Here is a 17,509-nt window from a genome sequence, read left to right on the forward strand (position 1 = left end):
ACTTTATAAATACAAATTATTATACCACATGCCTATTTCTACAGATTTTTTTTCTGAATCTTCTCGTTCATTCTGTGTATCTGTGTATCCTGCATTGCGTTTATTTTCCCCTTTCTTTTGTTTCTCTCCAAGCTATTTCTTTTGCCTTTTTATTTCCTTTATTCTCTTCTTTTTCTCTCTTTATCCCATTTTGTTTTCTTATCTCCTTTTCCTTACTTTTCTCTTTTCTGTACTTGATAGTCACCTATCTTTTCCTCTGCCATTTCATATATGCCCTCCTTCCTTATTTCCTCACATATCTCTCCTTCCCTTTTAGAAGTATGGTTTTGAATGGTACTAGATTTAGGCTCTCATCAAATATTCTATGGTTTCCTTCCATTTTCTGAATAATTTAAGATATCTAGTAGCAATTCTTAGTTATTTTTCCTAAACATTTAATAATAAATCTTTGTCCTACTTGACTTTTACATGCCCTATGTAGTTTAGTTAAAGGAAAGGCAGAGGGCTTGAAAACTCCCCCACATCCCCTTCATCCTTTAAGAAATGGCAGAGATATGATTCTGCCCAGTCACATGAAGCTAACTAGCAACAGCTACTATTAAGTATTTCATGTGCTGGAAACTGGATATAAATGTAGATGGAACCAATCTGATGAAGCCTATAACTGTATTCCTAAGCATAAGTAGGCTACAGTAGTCTTGCAGCCTTATTGGGGGACCTATTTAATTAGTAAAAGTTAGTGACAAGGAATATCAAATAGGTCTGAAATATCAAATATATCAATAGAAAAAGCCACAAGGCAAAAACAGACAAATCAGCAGGGAAAATCCTGACACTACAAGAAAGAAAAGTTTTAAAATACCCCAAAAATATAAAGCTCTGATAACAAATATCATAATAAAGGGAAAGTAAACCAATAATATATGATTAAAGAATCCTATAAATTCTAAGAATACTTGGTACAATCTGAAACTGTGGAGTAATTCAAAAGAACAAGTAAAATTCATTTTAAATGAATGTCAGAAATCTAGAATTCCCACAGAATTAAAAAAAAAATTTGAGTTGGCTAATTTAGAAAAGTGAATAAGAGTGACAAATTTGGAATGCACAAATTCTGGGGGGAAAAACTTAGCAAAAGAAAATCAAAAGGCAACAGTGTTTTTTAAAAGAGAAGGGATTAGAAAAGGAGGGAACACAAATTCCATTCAGGCCAAAGTAACTGACTTTGAAGACAGAATGTGCAGTGATAACTTCAGGATCATCAGTCTTCTAAAAGAACATGATAAGCTAAGTAACCTAAATAAGAAAACTGTCCAGATACACTGTCAGAAAAGTGTAGTTTGAGAGCTTATACAAATTGTAACCAGGAAAGAAAAAGGGAGCCTACACTATACTCGTGAAAGTTCAGCAAATGTTTCATTTTATCCAATACTATATAACCATTTAATTTCTCTTGGGATAATTCCTATAAGAATTATACTATCCACTAATCAAAGGTGAACTGAAGAGGTACTTCCATAAACCGAATTGATCATTCTGATCATTTCCTTAATCCAGTGAACAGCAAAGGAAAAAGAAGACTTAATGCTATTTAAAAAGATCTATTTAGGGCCCCTTCTGGCCACTTTCTAGTTCTATCAAAAGGGAGAACAGTTCCCTCTAGGCTTTCCCAGGTGTCCCTCGAATTATGTGGTTAACCAACCCTTTGTTAAAGGGAGGAAAACTCAATGGAGAGCACTGCTTTGGAATTGATAATTGAATAAAATTGAGGCTCAACATGATCGCACAAAATATATATTCCACATAAATACATTGATCTAGAAGATTTATGCATGCCAAGTTACAAATACTTCTTTGTTTTTCAACTTGTACTATATTTTTTACTTTTTAAGGTGGATGGCAAGATGAGACCTGGCCAGATGGTTGGACAGCAGTGACAAGAGACGGGAAACGATCTGCTCAATTTGAGCACACCTTGCTAGTCACAGACACTGGCTGTGAAATCTTAACCCGGCCATTGGATAGTGTGCGTCCTCACTTCATGTCCCAGTTTTAAGTTCTCCTAAGATGACATCTAAACAATGTCTTTTGACTGTGCTATGCATTTTCTTGAGAGTACAGGATAGAGGAGGGTATTTTATCCTTTGTTTTGTTTTCATGTCTATAGCTAAAAGAAGAATACAGCATTGGGCGTGTGTACTTCAAGAACTTGTGGGTCTGAAAAAACAGTGAAGAATAAAAAAACATTTTCTCAACTCCTTTCTTCTCTCCCAATACCCTTCATTCCCTGCTTTCTCATTTGTCTTTTATTCATCTTACCTTCAACAAGCTTATAGTTACTTCTGTCACTGCTGTGACAGACCACTCAGTGCCAGCTGTTTTCCAATTGAATGTTGTTTGTAAACGAGAATTCTTGACACCTCAGCCAGATTTTTTGCACCAGATTTTTAAAAAAGATACACCACACATAGACGCACATGTGTATGTATATGCATGTATGTATATAGACACATAAACATACATATAGATATGTGTGTTTTTAAATTTCCAGAGACCCACATGCTTGCTAACACTTTGGACTGTGACTGACTTTGATTCTGATCTAAGGGTTATGAGGGAAAGGATGATATAAGAAATAGGCCCATTGTCTATATGATACATGATATAATTCTCAATTAGGTAATTTTTTCTTCTTTCCCCCCATTTTTCCTCATGCTTTACAGCTTCTGTTGTAACTGTGTTTGAGGAAACTTTCAATCCATGAGACTTATTTCTAGCCTAGAGATTCTTAGACATCCCAGTGAGGGCAACAAGTCTACTTAGGGAAGTCACTATCCTTTCCCAGCTTAAGACAGAATTCCATTAACAGTGGCTAACTCTGTTGGACCTAATGGATGAATGCAGTATACTGCTATGTCAAATCTTCCTTATATTGAAATTTAAACCAAAAAAGGATTTATAGATGCCTGTCTCCTTCCTTTTATTTCTTTTGCCTATTTAGGGGGATTATCTTAGGGTACAGATTGCCCTAGGAGAGATGTGAAAAGGCAGGTCTTTTACACATACCTAGCTTGTATGAGGAGGAAAAATAAAATACCTTTTGGATGTCTGATGTAAAATTCAATAGACCTAGTATTAGTATGAAACAAACCACTGTAACTCACCAGGACATTGAAATTGTCCTTAGTAGTGGGGAGAAGCTTCCCCCTATCTCTGGTAATGCCCTTCAATTGGGAAACATTCTCTTTGGGTTAAATAGGTTACTAGATTGGAACCTTCAGCCTTGGGTAGGCAGTAATAGTAACAATAATAAACTACTGTTGCTCCTTAAACTGTGAGAGTAATCTTAGCTACCACTTTAGGTTTGATATCTATTCTTCAAAATTCTTGAGGTTAACCCCCAATAAATAAAGTTGAACATAAATAAAGCAAAACATAAAATCATATCACTGATGGGCACATTCTTGAGGGTCTGAAGACAACTTGTGTTGTAATTGGTACCACTAGAAGCATTAGCCTTACAAGAAAATGTCTTTTCCAGAGTGCTTCAGACCTTTTCACAAAAATTGTGATTGCAATTTCTTGTCTTTTATTGTTTTTATGATTTAGCAAAATGACCTGTTGGTACTAGATGAGTTTGGGGAAGATTGAGGATAGAGCATGTATGAAGATTTTCATTACGCAGAAAGCAGTACTTGTGAATGTAATGTATAGCATTGGTCATACAGTGTTTGCTGGGAATTAAAAAAAAAAAAACTGAATGGTCCTACTACATGATCGATCATCTGCTTCATTATGGTTGGTTGGGGAAGGGGGAAACTACTTTTCAATCTAAATAAAATCACTAGCATTGTTTAATGACAAGACATTTCTTGGTGGCAGTAGATTACAATTCAGACAACGTTTGGGTGTTATTAACTTTAAATGAAAATTATCAGCTTTGGAGAGGTTGACTAGATTAAAAGGTAGGTAGCTACCTTATTTTTATCACCAAAGAGCAAGCCCAAAAAATGGAGAATCTTGGAGGAAGGAGCAGCTGGTGACTGTCTTAAAACTAATTTTTATTGAGAGGTTTGATTTTTATATCATCTTTGTTTATCATTTTTCCCTTTTCCCTCAACAAGAAATAGGACTCTTTTTCTCTTTTAATGACCTTTTTTTCTTAATCTCTGGGTAATTTTTTTTTTCTTAATGTGTCAAACCATAGATACTGCATGCATTATACCCTGAGTTTTTACCTCTTATTAAGATTTGAAAAAGGTATAACTTTGGGATAAGGAAAATTACCAGTAATTTCCAAAACACATTTCCCATGTTAAATTTTTAAGAATCTCACATCTATTTCGATGAGCTCATGTGCCTCTGGTGAAAGACTTGGGCCCTTGATTATCTATCCCTACCAATAACCGTGTAGGCATGATTTTCTCTTACTCTTTTTAATATCTCTCTTTAAAGGCTTATATGTTACAAATCACTATTTGCTACTGTCACAATGATTTACCAAACAAGACTTCATCTAGTTTTCTCATTTAATTTTTTCTGTGATTCTTATTTTTTTTTTAAATGTATTTTATTAAATGGCTGGGCAATCAAAAATGAATCTTTAGTTTTGACTGGCTTTGTTTAAATTGAAGGAGTGTTCTGAATTTGAAGAAAATATACCTTTTTAGGAGTCAAGTATCTGGCTGCTCAAAAAATTCCTTAATTGAATATTGAAGCCACAATACCCTTTGGAAAGTATGTGTTATGGATGGTAGACTCTTTTAGAGTAGGGGTTCTTAACCTTTTTTTTTTTTTGTTTTATATCTTGGCTTTCTGTTAAAACCTATGGAACCTTACTCATTGTTCCCTACATTCATAATTGGAAGAAATTCTAAATTTTGGTTAAAGGTTAATGAAAATAAAATTTCAGTTTCTTCTTCATCTCGGACACCTTCTCTACCCCCACCCCCAAAATGTTCATAGGGCCCAGGTTAAGAATCCTTGCTTTAGAAATTTAGGAGAAAATTTGACATCTTTTGAAAAAGAATGTCATATTATGTGTCATAATTTACCTGTAATGGATCACTGACCACATTTGACTTTTCTTTGAAAGGAGCCTACCAAGTTTGCTCCATGAATGGACTGAGATGAAATGCCACTAAGAAAAATACTTGACCAATCTAGATTTGCTGCCTCCTTTTTTTTCCCACAAGAGTGAAAGGAAACATCTGGATTTAAACACTTGGAGCAACAGGACTAATGTGCCAGTATCAATATTAACAGTTATGTATGCTTTCAATTCTCTGAGGAAAGCATATCTTTTTATACTTAGAACTTGTGCTGTTAATTCTGGCTGAACTGTGTTTGAGCTCTTTGAGAGGCAAAGAACTCTTGGCTGCTGTGGCTCTAGTTGCTCAACCTGTGTGACCTCCTCACTTCACCTTTCAAGAGGGGAATCAAGATTTTGCCAGAAGAAAACTGGATTACCTTGTAAGGGTCTCTACCCTTCCCTGAATCCTTATGATATACTTGTTGGTCTATTGCCTTTCAAAAGTGTCCTACCAAACTCTTCTGATATTCTGATATACTATTGACTTGGGGGACTTGGGTGAGCAATAGAACTATTTATATGTGGTAATTTTATGAGTATTTATAAATGTGCGTACTAACTTATCATTATTATGTTGTTTTTCTGAAACGTGCCAAAAACCATCCCAAAGAGGGCTTCCTAGTGACTTTTTCTCCTATCACTGTAGGTCTTTGTGGTTTCAGTAACAATGTGATTGCAAATTGGCTTCAAAATGTATCTTTAAAAGCTTTAGTTGGAGGAAAAGTCACCATTTCAGAAATGATATAGAGATATCAATAAGCCTAAAAAGGCAAGAAAGAGCCCATTTAGCTTCCAGGTTTTTTGTTTTCTTAAAATAGTACTCCAGTTTTTCTTTTTCAGTTTGTTTTGGGCAACTTGAGATCTTTTTTTGCTGCAACTATTAAAAAAAAAATTACAAATTATTCCAAAGTTTCTTTTAAAAACAACGTTGTGGAGTAGTGGAATTAGTCATCAAATATGTGGGTTTTAGTTGCACTATTGCCATTGTGTGACTGAATCACTTAGCTTCTGTGCCTGTTTCCTAATTTCAGGACTAAATCAGAGGTGTCAAATGGGCAGTCCAGAAACTGCCAGAAGTAGATTAAAATGTAATTTGGAAATAACTAACTAAAAAGACAAAATAGACCACACATAGTGTTCATGTGTGGTTTTCTAAGTCAAGGGGACATCGGTATGGATCATTCCATATGATTTATTGACCCCATTTCTTTTGGGGTTTGACATCACTTATCTAGATGATCTCTAAATCTCTAAATCTTTAGATTTCTTTGAGGTTAGAAACATTGACTTGGTTTTAGTTTAGTTAGATGTACTTAATATGAAATTTTTATCATGGTCTATACATCTATTAAGATGTCAAAATCACCTTTTATGTTTTCCTGTCTCGAATTTTGCTATATAAAATGTCTCCTTCACTGGAAGAGTGTATGTTGATTGTTTGAAATTCATTTCACTTAATTATCTGTCATCAATGATATTTTCTTTCTGAGGACTTTTTCCTGCAAGAAATTTTAAGTCTGGTGCACATTGAGAACCACTCTTTCAGATACACAATTTAGACATAAACTCAGTGCTCCATTATGAGCATATAGCAAATAATGACTGCGGCTATTTTTGCATAACAAATTTAAATTTTGTTTTTTATTCCTAGAAATTTTTATATGTTACAACTTTTTACATAAATGGTCATGAGAATGCTTCCATAATCATCTAAAACTGGGAATTTTATTTTCTCAGTGAACTACTATGTTCAACTAAAGTGGCTCTGACTAAAATCGAGATGTTCCATTCTAGAATTAAGAAACATCTTTGGATATGAAATGGCCTTTTAGTCCTGAGACTTATTTGAAAAAGTGATAAGTTTGTATCACAAGAAGACCTTGCGACCTTCCTGGTCAGTTGGCTTAGTCTGTTCCAACTATACAATTAACTCCCTTAATAACTAGCATTTGTTACTGTAATATCAAAACAGCCGAGAAATTGTTTTTCAACTTAATTTTGTGATGTTAACCTGGTTTAATTCATTTTATATGCTCATCTATGCATAAGGTAATTTTTCACTAGACTTGGTTTTTCTTTTTATAAAAGGAAATCAGATGAAAAAGTAATTGCATTAGTTGGACTCTTTGTGACTAAGGGAAAAGAGGCTAAATGAGTATAAAAAAGAAAACTTTCTCAAATGTAGAGAATTGAGGATTGACAGGTTTGTTCTTTTTTTAAGCAAGATTTTGCCTTAATAACTCGTGCAACAAATCTTAATACTGTTATGGTTGAGGATTGAGCAGTATGTTTGACATAAATTGGAGATGGTCTACCAATTTATGATAACCAGTCCTGCATAAACAGCTTTTTATATGTATAGATACATGTATATATTGTGTGTATGTGTATATATGCACAGATACATGTAGATTCTTTTTTCAACAAATGATCATCAGTTTTTATAAAAAATGAGCATTTCCGTGTCCATCCTGACAGATGGCCCATAAAAACAAATCTTTACTGATAGTTATAGCAAATTCCATTGGACATGAAATCCTATGTGACAGATGTCACTTGTTCAGGTAGCCAAAGTTATTCAAATGGGATGTCCATTCTGATATTTGTGTATGTTGGTTATCAATGTTCTGTACATTGTTAAATACTAAATAAAATTTGATGTGTTTTCCAAAATGTGTTTGGTGATTGGGATTGTTATGCAAAATAATAGCTCTGAAGAGACTTCAGACACTCTCTAATCCATTTCCCACCCCTCTCCTTATAGATGAAACAACTGAAGTCCAGTGAAGTTTCATTGCCCAAGACAGCAGTTCAGTTTTTGAAGTCAGATTCACACATGTATATGTTTCTTTATAATATTGTCAAATTACTCATAATGATTTGCTTTGATGGAATTAACATTTGGTGATGGGAAATCAACATCTTAATTTGACCAAGATTATCAACTAAACATAGTGTGAATACTGACTCAAAGGAGGATCCCCTTTTGCCATAAATATTATCCATTACAAGGTATTTGGGATTTCAGGAGAGTAGAGAGAACCTTGGGAGAAGAATGGGTTTAGAGATTTAAGGCAAGATCAATTATTTTACAGACTACCTTAATTACCAATTGAGTTTGAAATAAAGTGAATTAAATCAAAATATGGTATTTTTCAACTTTGACATTTTAGAAGCTGGATTTGGGCATTTCTTCCCCTCATCAACATTGTCATGATATATAATGTGTGTTGGTATATGTATATACATATTCCCTCTCCAAATCAAATTGTTTTGAAAAGCATATCAATCTGACTGAGGATTTAAAGATCATTATAGAAAAATGGAGACAGCATGGTATTTTGGAAAGCTACAACATATATATATGAAATGTTGGCAAATTTATGAACAGTATAACCTGTAGACTAGTGCTAGTAGTATTAAAGTTAGTGATGCAGTGGGTTTCCCTCCTACCTAAAATAGGATAATGTATACTGTATGGTAGCAACCTATTCACAGAAAGACACCAGTCTTCAACTATAAAAGCTATTTTCCTTCTTGCAAAGATAGGGAACTGTGGGCATGCAGTGTTAGGTATGCTGTCAGGCTATTGATTAGTTTTTCAGAATTGTTTTCTTTCCCTTCATTTTCTTTATTACAAATACAAATAGTTTTTACAATAAATATTCAAATACACCCTTACTTGTATTTATTGCTATTTTATGGAACAGCTGATGAGGTGAGGAAAAGATGTATTCAGAAATGAAAGTAATAGAGGATTGTGGAAAAAATTGTAGTGTGCTACAATCCAGAAATATCTCCACTTCATCAGACTTAGACCCCACTCTACTAGGCCATAGAAAGAACTATCTTGACTTCCCTACCCAACCCAATAATCTACAGAGGAACACCTAGAGTCCTGTAGGAATCCTGGGATAGACAATCCAGAGCAGGTGGAGAACAAAACACCACTTATAGGCTGCTTCTGAATTCCATAGTCCCTAAATCCAGTCGATCTTAACCTTTCTCCAAGATGTGTAGCAGCAGGAAATCTACTTTGGGACATTTTGTTCAGTCCAGTGAACCCTCTCCAATCAAAGCCAAATCACATGAGTGATTGGCTGGCTTCCTGGCTCAGGAAGGATTAGACTTCAGTTGTTCTGGGCAGATCTATCACTTCTGGAAAGAGCCTGAGGCTAGACTTCCAGGCTACCTCTTAGTATAGCAGAAAACAACCACCGGCCATTTCTGCAAGATCCTGGAGAGCTCCAGTAAAATCTGCTAATTATAACCTTAGCTAACATTTATAAACCATGTGCCAGGCACTGTGTTAAGTACTTGATGATTATTTCATTTTGTTCTCACATCAACTCCAGGAGTTAAGTGCTATTATTATTATTATTATCCTTTTACAAATGGGGAAACTAAATCAAGTTTTTGCCTAACTTGTCCAGTTCACACACTAGTGTTTGAGGTCAACTTTGAACTTGGCTCCCCTAAACTCCAGGCCAGCATTCTGTCTACTCAACACCTTGCTCCCCAAGGTCTGGGCCAAATCTAGCTTGAGCAGTACCTGCAGCCTGTAATGAGAGCAGCACAGGAACAATCTCCGAGTCCAACAGCAGAGGGGATGAAGCTGAGGCAAAGCCTAAAGCAAGGAGAAGTTCAAGAGCCCAGTAACAAGCAGGAGTTTGTAGAAAGAGGAGTTGGTTAAAGAGGAAACCTACTCTGGCTCATTGTTCTCAAGGACTCAGCAGGCAATGAGAGTACACCAAACCCACCCTACGTAATTGTGGAATTTGACATCCTTTCTCCATGAGCAAAACAAGAAAATCTTTGACCACTATAATGAAATGCTATGGTTTTGAGAGATGCTCCAAATAAGACAGGAATCCCACAGTAAATCCAGGTAAATCTTCAAAGATTAAAAAAAAAAAAAAAAACTGGTCAGGAACTGCAGGAATACTCGGAGAAAATTGAATAAGAGATTTCAGAATGAAAAAGTTAGGTAGGAAAGAATTGCAAGGAAAATTGACACCTTAGAACATTTGATAGAAAACTTTACTCAAGAACTAAATGCTCTAAAATTAGAAGAGGCTGGTGAGAAAAAAAACAATCAACGATATAAGAAATATCAAAACAAGATCAAAACTTTGAAAATAAAAAGAAAATTTAAAAAAAATAAGTGACTTGGAGTCAAGTACTCTTTAAAATTATGATCAGGAAAATGTCTAGTTATTTCCTTATTTCAGGAAATTATAAGAGTTTTCCAGAATTCCTAGAAAAATAGAACCTACAGATCATCTCTAGAAGGAAATACCATAATGAAAGCTCCCAGAAGCAGCAGAACCTCCAGGTAAAAGAAAAAATACACTATGCAGACAAAAAGGAGATCAAATATGAAAGAACCACAGTAAAACTTATACAAGACTTAGCAGCTGCTACTAAAAAAAAGAGGTGAGCTTGGAATATGCTATTCTAATGATGAAATCTAGATTTCGGGGTTCCTGGTCAGGGAACCAAATGATGAACTCTAGATTTTGGGGTTCCCAGTTAGGGAACCAAATGATAAGATTAGCTTTCCTGGTGGTCAGGGTTAGTGGCAGGTTCAGGGTTTAGAGAACCAAATGAGGTTTAGCTCCCTTAAATCCCCTTAGGATTTGACACAGGGTAGGGACCTGTGGCAACCCCCTTCTGGTGGCACAGAGGTCTTTTGTAAAGGAATTTATGAACCCAAAAAGCTAGACTGGTAAAAGAAGTTTATTATTGGCTATGGGAAGTCAGCCTTTGTTATGCATGAATAGAAAGACTGAATTCCTTGGTGGCAAGGTAAATTTTCTAGTGGAGGAGTCCTGGCAGAGAGATAGAGAATTTCTAGCAGAGAAATCCTGACAGAGAGGTATAAAGTCTTGTTAGGGAAATAGGTAAGGAAGATAAAGAGAGGGTAATGCTGAAAAAGAATATCATTTCAGCGGGCATAGGTTGCTGCTATGCCAGGAAGAGGTTCCTTGGCATGTTAGGTCCTCTGCAAGGACTGAGCCCCAAGTTGGCTCATTTTTTCTACAAGCTGGGGTTTGCTCTAGATGGGGGCTGGTCAGCAAAGCTTGAGCTGGAATTAGAATAGAGAATCTTAAAATTGAATGAGTATCTCAAGGCTGATCTTTAATTCAATGGGAAGCTTAATCAGTAGTGTTATCAGTGAGGGTGGTACCTGTCTCTCAGGATAACAGAATGAAACTGTTTATCCTGTTTCCCTCCAATGGAGGTCTTTTACAGAGTCAGGGTTCAAGGAGAATCTCTCCTTCAAGGAGCTTTCCAAGTGTTCCACCTCATGGCTTACCCAGAAGTCAGAGAGAGAGAAAGAGCTTCAGGGCTCTCCTCATCATTAAAATGTTAACCATAAAGGTTTATAACTTTGGAACCAAAGATAATCCATCTGGCTAAAATAGGTATAAATCCTATGGAAGGAAACTGGACCTTTAATGAAATAGAGAATTTCCAAGTAATCTTGGTGAAAAGATCATAATTGAGTTAACAATTGGAAATGAAAACGCAGGTGTCAAGAGAAATATGGGAAGGTACACATATTTATATAACTGAAAAGAATATGTGAGGATGAATTGTTGACCTGTTAGTAGGATTACTTCTGGAGAGATTAAACTGGTTGGTAGATTTTAGTCTTTGGGTAGATTTTGGGTAGAATGCCTGGACTCTCCTGGCCAATGTCTGTTGGGAGTTGCCCTTTCTCTCAAGATCCTAATAAATCCTTTTTTGCTTTTTATCTTGAAACTTTCTGATTTTAATTAAGATAAAGGTGTCTCACACAGTAAATTCAAATCTAGCCTCAGATACTTATTAGTTGTGTGACCCTGGGCAAGTTATTTTAATTTATTTGTCTCAGTTTCCTCATATGTAAAATAAGCTGCAGCAGGAACTGGTGAACCACTCTATTATCTTTGTCAAGAAAACCTCAAATTGAGTCAAAAAGAGTTGGACAAGACTGAAATAGCTGAGCAACAACAGGCATTTACCGAGCATTTATTATGTGCTAGGTACTTATGATATAATGCCTATCATTGTCCATTCTGGAAAATTTAATCCAACTCTTCATAATAATAGTCAAATGTTTTCTTTAATGGAGTTATTTAGAAATTCTTAAAAAATTTAAGCAGCTTATATTCTTTGGGATCCCAATTGATTTATTGTTCAACTTTAGATTTATCTTTCAAGCCTTTGCTTATTGTTTTTCTGAATTCTTTGACAACCTGGATTCTGACTTTATTCTCATTGTCTGATAGATTTTTGGGAGGAGGCAATCAGGGTTATGTGACTTGCTGAGGAACATCTAGTAAGTATCTGATGCTAAATTGGAACTTCTAACTCCAGGGCCAGTACTAGATTCACTCTATCTTCTATCCAATAATTTTTTTTGTTTGATTTCATTTATTCTTTGTGACTTTTTCATTGACATTTAAAATTTTTTGTGTTACTTTTCATTTTTGTAAATTATCTCCTTTATTTTTTGTGTTTGCTTAAATTATAATTATTCTTTAATGAATATGTTATATAATTCATTTTATCTTTTCTTACATTTCTTTTGTTAATTATATTATTAAGTCTATATACAATTAATTTTAATAATTGATCAATAATTTTGCATATTAATTTTGTCTCAGTTCTTTATTTCAGGATTTTTAAATTGACTTGGGAGTTTTTCTTTGACTTGTTTATAATATATTAGATGAATCCCACTTTCCTCTTTGCTGTTTTTATGTTTTTTTTCTTTCTCTTTAACATCTGGAGGCAAGTGATGTTGGATTTAAGAGGAGATTCCCTCCTTCATAGTAGATTAATTTGGCTTTTTCCTATCTTCCTAATCTTCTGACTTTTTATTCTTCTTTAAATAATCTGTGGTCCCATGACATAGGCCTTCTTGCTATTCCTTACATAGGTTATTCCATCTATTTACTCTGTATTTTCACCAGCTGCCCCCATGCTTGGACCTCTTTCCCTCTTTATTTGAGCTTTCTAATTTCTCTGGTTTCTTTTAAGTCTCAAATAAAATCTCCCCACTTGCAAGAAGCCTTTCCCTTTGGTTATTTCCAAGTGACCTTGAATGTATCTTGTTTGTTCATATGCTTCCTCCCTGCATTAGCCTGTGAGGTCCTTTAAGATGAGGAATCGTTTTTGCTTTTTTTTTTTTTTTTTTTTTTTTTTTTGTATCCCCAGTACTTAGCAGAGTACCTGGCATATTTGCTTATTGATTGAATTTTCTGGCCTATTCTAGTTGTGGTTGGGGGTCAAAGCACAAAAGGAAAGTTACTGCCATTTAGGGGAGAACGTAGTAATAGTGACTCCATTCTCTTTTCCTATTGATCCCTCTCTTACGTAGCTCCCAAGGGATATTGACATGATTACTTTTGGAACAATGACAGCTTCAGGTTCCCTCTTTGCCACTCTTGCCAGGGGACCATGGTGGAGAGAAGCATGAAAGAAAAAGCAATGCAGAGATGAGGTGCCTTCTTCTTGTCTCTCTTTGACCAGGTTTAGGAAGAAAAAACTGCAGCTTTTACTAGTCTGATTCTGGTCAATTATTATAATTCTTTGGTTTTTCTTTGCAGGATATTTATTGGAATATTCAGAAAGCCACTATAATGGCCCTGGGTATTATGTCTCACTATTGAATTGGCTCCAGGTGGTTATAAAAGAAAAAGCCATTTCTTGTCAGAACTTTTCTGAAGAATTGGTTTAATACATGTTTGGGATAATGTGAAGGCACAGTTCATTAATAGCTCTAGACTCAGTTCAAACATTAACCAGGGACAAAAGAAATTAGGGTAAAAAAGCTATGGAACTTGGCAACATACAATCTACTATATGCCTCTACAAAGACATTCATCCCCTTTCAGCAGAACTTTTTTTTTTTATTGTGATAGTATGTATTTATTTGTAAATAGTATTTTTTTCCAATCATATATAAAGGCAGTTTTTTACCATTCTTTTTTATAAGGTTTTAAATTCCAAATTTTTCTCCTTCTCTTCCTCTACTCTTCTGCCCCCCTCCCAAAGACAGCAAGCAATTTGATATAGGTTAAAAATGTGCAATTGTGTTAAACATATTCCCACAATAGTCATGTTGTGAAAGAAGAAAAAGAACAAAAGGAAAAAAACCACAAGGCAAAAAAAGAAACAAAACCCCAAATAAAACAATGGTTCAATCTGCATTCAGACTCCATAGTTCTTTCATTAGAGGTGGATAGTATTTTCCATTATAAGTCTTCTGGAATTATCTTGGATCATTTTATTGCTGAGAAGAACTAAGTCTGTCATACTTGATCATTGCATAATGTTCAGCTTCTGCTGAATTATTATTGGTCCTTGAAGAAAACATGTAAATAAACTATGGGAGAATTTGCATGATGTGATGCAGAGTGAAGTGAGCAGAACCAGAACAATTTATACAAAGACAATATTGTAAAGTCAAATGACTTTCAAAGACTTAGGCTGATGATTAAAATGACTAACCATCTTCATTCAAGATGAAATAGGCTATCTATCTCTGGATAGAGAAGTGATGGACTCAAAATAAGAGAATGAGACATTTTTTGGATATCACCAATATGGGAATTTGTTGGGCAAAATTGGGAGGAGGTAAGAGGGAAAGAAGGTAAACCTTTGAAGAAAACATTAATTATAAAGATAAAAAGACATTTAATGGCATTATATTAGAAAGTAACATATTTGTAGGGACAAAACACAAAGTATGCTTCTATTTTAATATTGGAAAATGGTGGTAACATCAACCAGTCAATAAACATTTATTAAGCATTAACTATTTTCCAGGCACTGTCCTGAGCACTGTAATAAATGAAAAGTCCAAGAGACATAATTTCTGGGTAATTAACAATAAATTTATTAATTATGGCTAGTAAATAATTAATAGATTGAGACCAGTGGTTTTCTTTCATAAACCAATGATAACCCTGAGGGGGAGGGGAAGACACTGAAGATTTAAATATCCTTGGAGACTGAGTGTTCCTGACAGCAATGAATTCTGGTTAACAATTAATGAAAGAATGAATGTTATAATGAAGTGGGATTATTCTAATGAGGGGTAGTGGGAATCTTGACTTTGCTCATGCCACTTTTTTATAGACTTATTTCCACATTCAGTTCTTTTGTATGAGCAATCCATAGAAAAGCATCTATTCTCCATCCATACCACTGTTGCAGTTGAACAATGGGCCAGAATTCCCTAAAATGGTTTTTACCCCTTAATCAGAACTAAGCTTTTCCACTTGGATGGGGTCTTGCCCAAGATTTAATCCAATCTCATCATCAGCCTGTCCTTCAGAGGTTGCTTTGACCTAGTAATTAAATGAGGAAATAGAAAAGGAGAATATGGAGCTCCTCCAATATTAACTGATTATTAATAATCATTTCTCTCAGCTCTAGGGATATAAAGAACGAAGGAAAATAGTCTCTCTTCTCAAAGACCTCTAATAGGGGAGGCAAGAGTACAAATAATTTTGTATAAATAGGCTATATATAAGATAAATTGGAAATAACCAACTAATGAGTAAAGATACTTGAATTAAGAGATCACAAAAGATTTCCTAGCGAAGTTGGGATTTTATATGGAACTTGAAGGAAGCTATGGAAGTCCAGGAGGTGGAGATAAGGAGGGAGAACATGTAGGGGGAACAGCCAATGAAAATGCTGAGTCTGAAGGAGTATCTTAAGAAATAGAAAGGAAATCTCAGTATACATAGGGGTTTAGGTTAAGGTGTAAGAAGACTGGAAAGGTGTGAAGAGCACCTCATAAAAGACTTTGTCAAAAATCAGGATTTTATATTTTATTCCTGAAGGTGATAAGATACTGCTTGGGTTGTGTGTTTGTGTGTGTGTGAGTATGAAGTGAGGAGAGAGTTGAAGCAGGTTGACACACTTAGCACCCTATTGCAGTGGTTCAGGTCATGGGAACCTGCATCAAGGTAGATGGAAGAAGATAATTTTGAGAAATGTTAATAAGGTATAAATTGACAACCTTTGGTGTGGGGGGTGAGAGTGAGGATCCAGAATCACATCTGGATGACTGGAAAGTTGGTGGTATATTGGAAGTTTGGGAAAAAAAATACAAAACTGAAACAGAAAACAACTTGGAGGCACTAGTTACTATGTTATTGTAAATAATATAATAAAACAGTCTGTGACTGCTTCTTACTTAGGGGTAATTTTGTGAGTGTATGGGTTTTTCTGTCTCGAAGAGCTCCATGTTCACTTGTAACCTTATTCTTTCTCAAGGCAGCTTTCTTTCTGTTCCTCACAAACCAGTCAATTTCCCATCTCCATACCTTTGTACTGGTCATTCCCAAATGCACAGTGCATTCCTTGGAATGAATCTCCTTGTTATCTCTGACTGGCAGAATCCCTTTTCTCTTCCAAGATGCATTTCTAGTACTAACTTGTACCTAAAGCTATCCGGATCCTCCAGCAGTTAGCATTCTTTGGCTCTCAAATTTATTCCATACATACTTTTATATGTATGCTTTCTCCCCAATAGAACAAAAGCTTCTTAAGAATAGGAATTATTTACCTTTTTATCTTCAGTATCTAGGAAAGCCTGACATTTACAAAGTACTTTTTTCATTGCTTGATCTTGAAACTTGGACTAGGCTGGGGACCTAGATTCTTTTTTTTTAATTTTTATTTAATAGCCTTTTATTTACAGGATATATGCATGGGTAACTTTACAGCATTAACAATTGCCAAACCTCTTGTTCCAATTTTTCACCTCTTACCCCCCCACCCCCTCCCCTAGATGGCAGGATGACCAGTAGATGTTAAATATATTAAAATATAAATTAGATACACAATAAGTATACATGACCAAAACGTTATTTTGCTGTACAAAAAGAATCAGACTCTGAAATATTGTACAATTAGCTTGTGAAGGAAATCAAAAATGCAGGTGGGCATAAATATAGGGATTGGGAATTCAATGTAATGGTTCTTAGTCATCTCCCAGAGTTCTTTCTCTGGGCATAGCTGGCTTAGTTCATTACTGCTCCATTGGAAATGATTTGGTTGATCTCGTTGCTGAGGATGGCCAGGTCCATCAGAAATGGTCATCATCAAGTATTGGTGTTGAAGTATATAATGATCTCCTGGTCCTGCTCATTTCATTCAGCATCAGTTCGTGTAAGTCTCTCCAGGCCTTTCTGAAATCATCCTGTTGGGGGGACCTAGATTCTTATAGCTCTCTGCTCAACCAGGAGATTCAATTTTAGCCAAACTGGTCTAATAGGACCAGTATTTGGAAAATGTATTTTTTTTTATTGGTCCATCCTGTGTTCATTTTAGCTTTCTCATAAACTTTAGCCCTGGGTATATATAAATATATTTTTTAATATTTTTTATATGCTGAATATATATTTA

At 35.1% G+C, this 17,509-nt stretch overlaps 1 protein-coding gene across 1 annotated transcript in view; it reads left to right on the plus strand.

Moving 5' to 3' along the window:
* METAP1 (methionyl aminopeptidase 1) overlaps window positions 1-7,765 on the plus strand; it is a 77,532-nt gene extending 69,767 nt beyond the window's left edge. Inside the window, exon 11 of the mRNA XM_031943099.1 lies at window positions 1,893-7,765. Within this exon, the coding sequence (XP_031798959.1) occupies window positions 1,893-2,056 (164 nt within the window). The 3' untranslated portion in view covers window positions 2,057-7,765. The remainder of the gene's footprint in view (window positions 1-1,892) is intronic.
* The last annotated feature ends 9,744 nt before the right edge of the window (window positions 7,766-17,509 follow it).

This window comes from Sarcophilus harrisii, chromosome 6 (assembly GCF_902635505.1).
Source record: "Sarcophilus harrisii chromosome 6, mSarHar1.11, whole genome shotgun sequence".
In the NCBI taxonomy this organism is placed as follows: domain Eukaryota; kingdom Metazoa; phylum Chordata; class Mammalia; order Dasyuromorphia; family Dasyuridae; genus Sarcophilus; species Sarcophilus harrisii.